Source organism: Coregonus clupeaformis, chromosome 33, assembly GCF_020615455.1.
Source record: "Coregonus clupeaformis isolate EN_2021a chromosome 33, ASM2061545v1, whole genome shotgun sequence".
Taxonomy (NCBI): Eukaryota; Metazoa; Chordata; class Actinopteri; order Salmoniformes; family Salmonidae; genus Coregonus; species Coregonus clupeaformis.
The window spans coordinates 10051837-10064051 of NC_059224.1; the positions used below are offsets into that span (position 1 = coordinate 10051837).

The 12215-nt window shown below is 43.1% G+C and overlaps 1 protein-coding gene across 1 annotated transcript in view; it reads right to left on the reverse strand.

Moving 5' to 3' along the window:
- Positions 1-685: 685 nt before the first annotated feature.
- LOC121548616 (visinin-like protein 1) overlaps positions 686-12215 on the reverse strand; it is a 63632-nt gene continuing 52102 nt past the window's right edge. The window contains exons 3-4 of the mRNA XM_041860126.2: positions 3754-3969; positions 686-3168 (exon numbers count right to left, since the gene is read on the reverse strand). Coding sequence (XP_041716060.1) covers positions 2971-3168; positions 3754-3969 — 414 coding nt within the window. The 3' untranslated portion in view covers positions 686-2970. The remainder of the gene's footprint in view (positions 3169-3753; positions 3970-12215) is intronic.

Sequence of the window (12215 nt, forward strand, 5' to 3'; positions counted from 1 at the left end):
GGCCATTCCCTACCCTGGGCCAATTGTGCGCCGCCCATGAGTCTCCCGGTCGCGGCCGGCTGCGACAGAGCCTGGATTCGAACCAGGATCTCTAGTGGCACAGTTAGCACTGCGATGCAGTGCCTTAGACCACTGCGCCACTCAGGAGTATTTGCTACTTACCTTGACTAACCTGTGCCCCTGCACATTGACTCTGTACCGGTACCCCCTGTATGTAGCCTCGCTACTGCTGCTCTTTAATTATTTTTTACTTAACTTATTTTCCTTAACTGCATTGTTGGTTAAGTGCTTGTAAGTAAGCATTTCACTGTAAGGTCTACACCTGTTGTATTCGGTGCATGTGACAAATAAGATTTGATTTGAGACATTCTGGAGAGTGGTAGATCTATACCCAAGACATCCTCAAGAAGACAACCTCTACCATTGGTTTGCCTGCTTATTCTAATATCAAGAACACAACTATACAGATTGTGGGTTTATATGCAGTACTGCATACACTGTCACAACCCCCCTCAATTGTGCGGCGCGCAATTGGCCCAGAGTCGTCCGGGTTTGGCCGGGGTAGGCCGTCGTTTTAAATAAGAATTTGTTCTTAACTGACTTGCCTAGTTAAAGGTTAAATAAAATACATCTAGTATAGTTACTGTCATTATGTGCAATCTGATTCTAATTCACACCTTCAGAAAACAGCCCATAGTTATTTTATTAGTTTAAATCACAACACAAGGAGTAGTGCAGCCATGTCATCAGGGACACAATACATGCTACATGTACAAAATAATCATTTAGTTTACATGGTTGCCATTGTTTACATTTGGTATCTGATGATGATAATAATAGTTTTTTTAAGTACAAACATTTCTGGGCAAAGATGTTCATGTAAAGTTTTAGATTACAAACTGTCAGCCTAATCACTTGAGGAATCGTGATGGATTTGGTCTTGGCATCGCAGTCAATTTGAATATGAATATGATTCAAATAACTCCTCCCAAATGTGCAGATGGCATGTGAAACAAAATGGGTAGTTAGTTACCAAATTGTAATAGTGAGTTATACAAGCAGGGTCTGCAATCTTTAAACTAATATGTACAGGGGAATTATTTAATATTATCCAGTCAGGCTGGGGTCTTAAAGCCTGGTCCCAGATCTGTTTGTGCCGTCTTGCCAACTCCTATGTTGTGCTGTTACAATGACCCATAGGAGTTGTAAGACCGCACAAACCAATCTGGGACCAGGCTAGGGGTCTGAGGCTATTTCCAAGCTGTTGTCTTGCGTGGATGACAGGATACACTGCACCTGAAAAGGAAGGAGCTACTATACAATTTGTATGCAGTATGTGATAGAGGAATAAAAAAGTTGAAAAAGTTTATCAATAAAGAGCAGCGTATCTTTGGGTACACTTTGGGCAAACTGTATAGCCTACCAAAACACATGGCTTAAGGGGTTTAGTCCTTTTGGCTTGGTTCATAAGGAATGGCATTCACTAGTTCCTTCAACACATTGCTCTTTTTTTTACACTCATTTTTAAACTGAGAGAGACAAACAGTATGAGGTGATAATAATTGATGTCTAACACAGTGTTATACTGGCCTTAGTTATTTTGTTCTTTACACCGATGAGTGTTATTAATAAACCCATGACAGGAACTTCGTTGAATTCAGCACATTGATATGCAACCTGTATCTTAATTGAAGAAATGGTGTGATGACATAGGACTAAAACTAATTGGACCAATAGTAGGTAGGATAAAATACACTTAAAACCTCTTCATTGTTAAAGGGCTGAGTTAATTTTCAGATAGCTTTTTATATTACAACCTCTCATTGGTTATGACTCACAGGGTATAATTCCCCAGACAATACTGATGGTTTTATTTCAATTTATTTTAATTTATTTTAGACCAACATTTTTGTTGTATTATTCCAGACTATTGGTTTTGTCGTTGTTAAATATGCCACATTCAATATCTCCTCATTCAATATCTCCTCATTCAATATCTCCTCATTCAAAATGGGCTCAAGAGATGGTAGGTTCTAAATAGGGGTGCAACAGGGATTTTTTTAGCAACATAACTATTATTATCTACAAGGTACATGCTCCCTCAGGTACGGCAGTCAAAAATAAACTATTGACGAAACACCAAAAATACATCCCATACATCAATACTTGTAGAAGGATCTATACCGTAATATGATTTTTCCTATTCAATTATTATTATATTTTATGTTTAACTGTTTAACTGCATTTAATTGATAAGGCTTTGTCTTCACTATTCTTATAGAATGCAAAATGAGGAGATCATTTTTAAGGCAAAACCTAAAGGCATGCAAATTACCAACATTTATTTTCACCAACAGTACAAGCACGTTTGGAAGGGAAAGTGTTTGATGAATAGGCTACTAATCCATCTCTTCATCTATCCAAATCAAATCTTTTATAAGAATGGATATATGGTTTATCAGAAACAGTTACATTACCATAGGAATTTGGTTTGGTTGACATTACTCAATATATGAAACACGTAGCTAGTGTTAGTAAACTCAGAACAATAAGTAGTAGCGTAATTCAACATAGCACATCACTGATGCTCAAGCTCCAGTGGAATGAGACTGTATCTATGGGAAATACATTTCACACTTCACATTTTGGCAGTTGATTTTAAATAATTTAAATATAATATTTATATTTATATATCTCTATATATATTTGTGCGTGGTGTGAATATGTAGTGAGTGTGTGGTGATGCGTGTGTATCTTCATGGGGTGTGTCTCGGTAGGTGTGTGTGTGTGTGTCTATGTAAATCTTTTATAGCAAATAAACATTCTCATGCACACAAGTGTTTCAAACACAAGAAGCAAATCCATTGAAAGGTAGTCCAAGCATATTTTTTTTCAGTGGAAATAGCTGCAAACTGAATGGAACATGAATCTTCTGTGCAGTCCGTGGCGGTTCTCAAGCCTCCCTCTCCTCTATTTCTGCAGGTCACACTGCAGGAGTAATACAATGGAGGGGTCACTCTTTGCTGCCTCTTTGAACTCGTCCAGTGATATCTGGTCGTCGTTGTTCTTGTCCATCTTGCTGAAGATCTTGTCCACTCGCTGCTGGGGCGTCAGGCCGTCCTCGTTCATCTTCATCATGATCACAGTCCCCACCATCTTGTAGATGGCCTTAACAGAGGCGGAGAAATGATAGTTCAGTCATTGTTTACTTAAGAGGGCATTTGGGGCTAGAGGAGGAAATGTCAAAAATGAATTAGGTAAAGAGTATGGCTGGGACGATACCAGTATGACGATAATCGTTAGTATCGTGGCAAGGAAACAAAACACGAAGAGGATTTAACTTCTTTAGGAAAATAGCACTAATGTTGGAAACAAACATCATTATGTTGTCATCCAGAGTCACATTTATTTGTTTTCCAAGCTATAGCACACATTGTTTTACTTACAGTAGGTTTTTAAAGGACCAAAGAGTTCGGTCCACTTCGTGTTTTCATTTTTTGCCATGGAAAAAATATTGCGATCCTGGTATTGTCCCGGCCCTAGTAAAGAGTAAACCCTGGCCGTAAATTGGAGAACAAAAGTAATTTTTTGAGATACTCATATCCATGACTAATATCTCAATACTCATATGACATGAATGGCCTAAATGTCACCCTATTCCCTATAAAGTGCACTACATAGAGAACAGGGTGCCATTTGGCTCTCAGCATATGATTCATGATTTATCTCTATGGGCTGAACTCTGAACTTTACCTCGATGATCTCCAGCATCTCCACCCGTGTGATCTTGCCGTCTCCGTCCAGGTCGTACATGTTGAAGGCCCAGTTGAGTTTCTGTTCGAAGCTGCCTCGCGATGTGATGGACAAGGCACAGATGAACTCTCTGAAGTCGATGGTGCCGTCCCCGTTCTTATCAAAGGTCCTGAACGCATGCTGGGCAAACTTTGATGCATCTCCGTAGGGGAAAAACTTAAAGAGAGAAAGAGAACACAAGAGATCGCATTTGTATTAGTTAGAAGGGGAACCCCTGCCTTATAGACAGTGTCATCAATCATTCAAGACGATATCACATGTAGCTGGCTATACCTTTGATACACAGGAGGCTGGTGGGAGGAGCTATAGGAGGACGGGTTCATTGTAAAGACTGGAATAGAATAGGTGGAACGGTATCGTGTGTGTGTCTGATTGTGTGTCTGACGCTCAGTGTGTATGACACAAGCCCTGCAGCATATTGTTGAGATCCAGCAAAGGACTGCAATGCGGACCTAAGCTTTGTAGTCAGTCTGGGAGAGGGAGAGGAGGAGAAGAGCTGAGGAGAGGAGAGGAGAAAAGTGGAGAGGAAAAGGGGAGAGGGAGAGAGAGGTGAGAGGCAAGGCAAATAGAAAAAAGGAGAAGAGGAGTGAGAGGAGAGGATAGAGCGGGGATCACCCTCCATTCATCAGAGGGGAACATTGTGGTGTTTCAACATGATTAAGCTCTCAAAAGGCAGCCATTTCCAGCCATTTCAAGCCATTTCCAGCCATTTCCAGCCATTTCCAGCCATTGACTTTAAACAGCGCCTGCCTACTTTAGAGCAGTGGCCTGACATTTTTTTTGGATATTTTGTTTTGTTTTGATTATACTTTTTTCTCCAGAAATAATAACAGTTGGGAGTATACAGTTGAAGTCGGAAGTTTACATACACTTAAGTTGGAGTAATTAAAACTTGTTTTTCAACCACTCCACAAATTTCTTGTTAACAAACTATCGTTTTGGCAAGTCGGTTAGGACATTTACTTTGTGCATGACACAAGTAATTTTTCCAACAATTGTTTACAGACAGATTATTTCACTTATAATTCACTGTATCACAATTCCAGTGGGTCAGAAGTTTACATATACTAAGTTGACTGTGCCTTTAAACAGCTTGGGAAATTCCAGAAAATGATGTCATGGCTTTAGAAGCTTCTGATAGGCTAATTGACATCATTTGAGTCAATTGGAGGTGTACCTATGGATGTATTTCAAGGTCTACCTTCAAACTCAGTGCCTCTTTGCTTGACATCATGGGAAAATCAAAAGAAATCAGCCAAGACCTCAGAATTTTTTTTGTAGACCTCCACAAGTCTGGTTCATCCTTGGGAGCAATTTCCAAACGCCTGAAGGTACCACGTTCATCTGTACAAACAATAGTACGCAAGTATAAACACCATGGGACCACGCAGCCGTCATACCGCTCAGGAAGGAGACGCGTTCTGTCTCCTAGAGATGAACGTACTTTGGTGCGAAAAGTGCAAATCAATCCCAGAACAACAGCAAAAGGACCTTGTGAAGATGCTGGAGGAAACAGGTACAAAAGTATCTATATCCACAGTAAAACGAGTCCTATATCGACATAACCTGAAAGGCCGCTCAGCAAGGAAGAAGCCACTGCCACCGCCATAAAAAAGCCAGACTACAGTTTGCAACTGCACATGGGGACAAAGATCGTACTTTTTGGAGAAATGTCCTCTGGTCTGATGAAACAAAAATAGAACTGTTTGGCCATAATGACCATCGTTATGTTTGGAGGAAAAACGGGGTGGCTTGCAAGCCGAAGAACACCATCCCAACCGTGAAGCACGGGGGTGGCAGCATCATGCTGTGGGGGTGCTTTGCTGCAGGAGGGACTGGTGCACTTCACAAAATAGATGGGATCATGAGGAAGGAAAATTATGTGGATATATTGAAGCAACATCTCAAGACATCAGTCAGGAAGTTAAAGCTTGGTCGCAAATGGGTCTTCCAAATGGACAATGACCCCAAGCATACAAGGACAACAAAGTCAAGGTATTGGAGTGGCCATAACAAAGCCCTCACCTCAATCCTATAGAAAATGTGTGGGCAGAACTGAAAAAGAGTGTGCGAGCAAGGATGCCTACAAACCTGACTCAGTTACACCCGCTCATTCAGGAGGAATGGGCCAAAATTCATCCAACTTATTGTGGGAAGCTTGTGGAAGGCTACCCGAAACATTTGACCCAAGTTAAACAATTTAAAGGCAATGCTACCAAATACTAATTGAGTGTATGTAAACTTCTGACCCACTGGGAATGTGATGAAAGAAATAAAAGCTAAAATAAATAATTATCTCTACTATTATTCTGACATTTCACATTCTTAAAATAAAGTGGTGATCCTAACTGACCTAAGACAGGGAATTGTTACTAGGATTAAATGTCAGGAATTGTGAAAAACGGAGGTAAATGTATTTGGCTAAGGTGTATGTAAACTTCCGACTTCAACTGTATATGATATTGTAAGCAATTTTACATTACAAAAGGCATTTAATCTGATAAAACTGACTCTTAAATTGACAGCTAAGATATTTTATGTAAAAAAAATGCTGCGACTCCGCTAATGGTGGTTTGGTGGTCCCCGGAACAAAAAAGGTTGGTCTGAAATGGCTCCCCACTAGGTCTGGTCAAAAGTAGTGCACTTAAAAGGGAATAGGGTGCCATTTGGGATGCACACCTTGAGTGTTCCTCCCTCTAAGTTCACAGTCAGTGGTGTAGTGGAGGGTAAATGCAAATAAACGCAGTTTAATTAATTGAAAGTATTGGGAGTGTTACTTTTTTCACCGCGACCGGTGAGTTTACCCCCATATATTTCTACCACTACATCACCGCACTGCCAACTCCGTGGCCTTGTGGTTAGAGTGTCCGCCCTGAGATTGGAAGGTTGTGAGTTAAATCCCTGGCCGAGTCATACCAAAAAGGGGACCTGGTGCATCTCCATTTGGCACTCCAAGCTATAGCATTAAGGATAAATATTGGGGGTAAGGACCTGTGATAGACTAGTGTTCTGTCCAGGGGGGGTACATCAAGCTGCCTCACGCTACAGAAGCAGGAGATAGGCTCCTGCCCTATGAGCTGCTAAGGCTTGTGCAAGGCTATTTACATCACTGCACCCAGTGATAAACAAACGAGTGTTCAGTACCAATCCGAAAGGCTTAATAAATATCATTTATAATTCTGCCTAAATCTTAGCCTATAGTCCCATCAGTTTTATTATCATGTCACATGATGAGGACATCATCATCAAGAAATCATTCATTTGTTCATCTGTTTTAGGGAGGATGATGTCCCAAAATGTAAATAAAAGTGATTTACTGCACCAGTACCTGTCCCTGTTCAGTCCCTGCTCCTGTTCAGTACCTGTCCCTGTTCAGTACCTGTCCAGTACCTGTCCCTGTTCAGTACCTGTCCCTGTTCCGTACCTGTTCAGTACCTGTCCCTGTTCAGTACCTGTCCCTGTACAGTACCTGTCCCTGTTCAGTACCTGTCCCAGTTCAGTTCCTGTTCAGTACCTGTCCCTGTTCAGTCGCAGGACCTGTCCAGTACCTGTCCCTGTTCAGTACCATTTCAGTACCTGTCCCTGTTCAGTACCTGTTCAGTACCTGTCCCTGTTCAGTCAGGAGGGTCAGGACAGGAGAGAGGGGAAGAAATACCAAAGGAAAAGTCCTGCAGAAGTGGAGAGAGAGAGATAGAGAGAAAGAGAGAGAAGAGAGAGAAGAGATAGCAACTCACAAATAGAGAGGGAGAGGGTAAGAGAGAGAGTACATGGAGAGAGAATAAGAAAGAGATGGAGAGAGAGCGACTGTGCATCTTCCGCTGATTATTCCTCCGTGAGAATCTGTCCGGTTATTAAACACTTCGTTATGAAAACTTTTTTTTTTTTAAATCGCTCTGGATAAATGACTAAAATATAAATGTAAAATGTAAAAGCGCTAGAGAGAACTGGGGCAGGACAATTGGACTGACTGACTGTGAAACGTCTCCTTTTAAGCTCCAATTATCTGATCCTTTCCCTTCCTGTCCTTATCTGATATGGAGGCTATGCATTGGTTAAAAAACAAGAAAGAAAAAAGAGCAATACATGGAGATTTAGTAGCGGCAGGTACTGGTCATAGTAGCCTGAACTGAAACTGATATGCTCAGTTTCATAATTGTTAATGATGATGACCCAACACACACAATGCCTCGATGAATTACCAGTTAATATCCCCTGATAACGGCCAGATAATTAGAAAACAGCCATAACTGATATTTTATCACCACCATATTTTACAGTCCATGTGTGGGTTTAATTTCTGTTTATGCGTCCTTATTTCGACGCTCTATTTTCATGTCATCCAACAAATGTAAACACCTGGAGTTTCCTAAACGGCACTGGCACTTGGATTGGAACCGGTGCTTTGGTCAGATGACATGAAAATAGATATCTTTGGCCACGCCCACCAGTGGTGGGTTTGGCATCGAAATGACAATGCATGAGCAGAAAATAACCTCATACCTACTGTAAAATATGGTGTTTGATGTTATGGGGCTATTTTGTTTCCACTGGTCCTGTGGCCCTTGTTAAGGTCAATGGCATCATAAACCTTACCCAGTATCAAGATATTTTTGCAAAAAACCTGGTTGCCTCTGCCAGGAGGCTGAAAACGCAAGTGGATCTTCCAGCAAGACAATAACCGCAAGCACTAATCAAAATCCACAAAGAAATGGTTAAATGGCCACATAATCAACATTTTGCATCTCAGTCGCTGGACTTGAAACCAATTGAAAACCTGGGTTTGAATTGAAGTGGGCAGTCTATAAGCGCAGGCGAAGGATATCAAGGATCTGGAAGGATTCTGTATGGAGGAACGGTCTAAGATCCCTGCCAATGTGTTTTCCAATCTCATAAAACATTTGAGAAAAAGGTTCAGTGCCGTTATCCTCGCAAGGTGAGTTATTGAAAGGTATTGAAAACAGGGGTGTACATTTTGACCGCTACCTTTTTGATTAAAAAAATGTATTACTTGTTAGACAGTACCTCTGTAGCTCAGCTGGTAGAGCGCGGCGCTTGTAACGCCAGGGTAGTGGGTTCGATCCCCGGGACCACCCATAAACAAAAACTTTTTTATGCACGCATGACTGTAAGTCGCTTTGGATAAAAGCGTCTGCTAAATGGCATATTATTATTATTATTAGACTAAATCTCTTTCTCTGAGCAATTGTATTATTATGAAATAATAAACTCTCCCCAAAAATGTGAACATCATAGCTCAGTATTTGAATTATTTCTTTTATACAGTCATTTTTGCTCATCTTATCAAGGGTGCCATTAATTTCAGACCCCACTGTATATATATATATACACTACCGGTCAAAGGTTTTAGAACACCTACTCATTCAAGGGTTTTTCTTTATTTTTAATATTTTCTACATTGTAGAATAATAGTGAAGACATCAACACTATGAAATAACACATATGGAATCATCTAGTAACCAAAAAAGTGTTAAACAAATCAAAATATATTTTAGATTTGACATTCTTCAAATAGCCACCCTTTGCCGTGACAGCTTTGCACACTCTTGGCATTCTCTCAACCAGCTTCACCTGGAATGCTTTTCCAACAGTCTTGAAGGAGTTCCCACATATGCTGAGCACTTGTTGGCTGCTTTTTCTTCACTCTGCGGTCCAACTCATCCCAAACCATCTCAATTGGGTTGAGGTCGGGGGATTGTGGAGGCCAGGTCATCAGATGCAGCACTCCATCACTCTCCTTCTTGGTAAAATAAACCTTACACAGCCTGGAGGTGTGCTGGGTCATTGTCCTGTTGAAAAACACATGATTGTCCCACTAAGCCCAAACCTGATGGTTGGTAGCATTGCGCCCCCCCAGGGAGGGGAGCTGTTAGCCTGTTACTGAATATGGCTATTGGCAGGGAGAGGGAGCTGTTAGCCTGTTACTGATTATTGCTGTTGGCAGGGAGAGGGAGCTGTTAGCCTGTTACTGAATATGGCTGTTGGCAGGGAGGGGGAGTTGTTAGCCTGTTACTGCATATGGCTGTTGGCAGGGAGAGGGAGCTGTTAGCCTGTTACTGAATATGGCTATTGGCAGGGAGAGGGAGCTGTTAGCCTGTTACTGATTATTGCTGTTGGCAGGGAGAGGGAGCTGTTAGCATGTTACTGAATATGGCTGTTGGCAGGGAGAGGGAGTTGTTAGCCTGTTACTGCATATGGCTATTGGCAGGGAGAGGGAGCTGTTAGCCTGTAACTGAATATGGCTGTTGGCAGGGAGAGGGAGCTGTTAGCCTGTTACTGAATATGGCTGTTGGCAGGGAGAGGGAGCTGTTAGCCTGTTACTGAATATGGATGTTAGCAGGGGAGAGGGAGCTGTTAGCCTGTTACTGAATATGGCTGTTAGCAGGGAGAGGGAGCTGTTAGCCTGTTACTGAATATGGCTGTTAGCAGGGGAGAGGGAGCTGTTAGCCTGTTACTGAACATGGCTGTTGGCAGGGAGAGGGAGCTATTAGCCTGTTATTGAATATAGCTGTTGGCAGGGAGAGGGAGCTGTTAGCCTGTTACTGAATATGGCTGTTGGCAGGGAGAGGGAGCTGTTAGCCTGTTACTGAATATGGCTGTTGGCAGGGAGAGGGAGCTGTTAGCCTGTTACTGAATATGGCTGTTGGCAGGGAGAGGGAGCTGTTAGCCTGTTACTGAATATGGCTGTTAGCAGGGGAGAGGGAGCTGTTAGCCTGTTACTGAATATGGCTGTTGGCAGGGAGAGGGAGCTGTTAGCCTGTTACTGAATATGGCTGTTGGCAGGGAGAGGTAGCTGTTAGCCTGTTACTGAATATGGCTGTTGGCAGTGGAGAGGGAGCTGTTAGCCTGTTACTGAATATGGCTGTTGGCAGGGAGAGGGAGCTGTTAGCCTGTTATAAATAAGCTGTTGGCAGGGAGAGGGAGCTGTTAGCCTGTTACTGAATATGGCTGTTGGCATGGAGAGGGAGCTGTTAGCCTGTTACTGAATATGGCTGTTGGCAGGGAGAGCGAGCTGTTAGCCTGTTACAAAATAAGGCTGTTGGCAGGGAGAGGGAGCTGTTAGCCTGTTACTGAATATGGCTGTTGGCAGGGAGAGGGAGCTGTTAGCCTGTTACTGAATATGGCTGTTGGCAGGGAGAGGGAGCTGTTAGCCTGTTACTGAATATGGCTGTTGGCAGGGAGAGGGAGCTGTTAGCCTGTTACTGAATATGGCTGTTGGCAGGGAGAGGGAGCTGTTAGCCTGTTACTGCATATGGCTGTTGGCAGGGAGAGGGAGCTGTTAGCCTGTTACTGAATATGGCTGTTAGCAGGGGAGCGGGAGCTGTTAGCCTGTTACTGAATATGGCTGTTAGCAGGGAGAGGGAGCTGTTAGCCTGTTACTGAATATGGCTGTTAGCAGGGGAGAGGGAGCTGTTAGCCTGTTGCTGAATATAGCTGTTAGCAGGGGAGAGGGAGCTGTTAGCCTGTTACTGAATATGGCTGTTAGCAGGGAGAGGGAGCTGTTAGCCTGTTACTGAATATGGCTGTTAGCAGGGGAGAGGGAGCTGTTAGCCTGTTGCTGAATATGGCTGTTGGCAGGGAGAGGGAGCTGTTAGCCTGTTACTGAATATGGCTGTTAGCAGGGAGAGGGAGCTGTTAGTCTGTTACTGAATATGGCTGTTGGCAGGGAGAGGGAACTGTTAGCCTGTTACTGAATATGGCTGTTGGCATGGGAGAGGGAGCTGTTAGCCTGTTACTGAATATGGCTGTTGGCAGGGAGAGGGAGCTGTTAGCCTGTTATTGAATATGGCTGTTGGCAGGGAGAGGGAGCTGTTAGCCTGTTACTGAATATGGCTGTTGGCAGGGAGAGGGGAAATGTTAGCCTGTTACTGAATATGGCTGTTGGCAGGGAGAGGGAGCTGTTAGCCTGTTACTGAATATGGCTGTTGGCAGTCGAGGGAGCTGTTAGCCTGTTACTGAAAATGGCTGTTGGCAGGGAGAGGGAGCTGTTAGCCTGTTACTGAATATGGCTGTTGGCAGGGAGAGGGAGATGTTAGCCTGTTACTGAATATGGCTGTTGGCAGTCGAGAGCGAGCTGTTAGCCTGTTACTGAATATGGCTGTTGGCAGGGAGAGGGAGCTGTTAGCCTGTTACTGAATATGGCTGTTGGCAGGGAGAGGGAGATGTTAGCCTGTTACTGAATATGGCTGTTGGCAGGGAGAGGGAGCTGTTAGCCTGTTACTGAATATGGCTGTTGGCAGGGAGAGGGAGCTGTTAGCCTGTTACTGCATATGGCTGTTGGCAGGGAGAGGGAGCTGTTAGCCTGTTACTGCATATGGCTGTTGGCAGGGAGAGGGAGCTGTTAGCCTGTTACTGAATATGGCTGTTGGCAGGGAGAGGGAGCT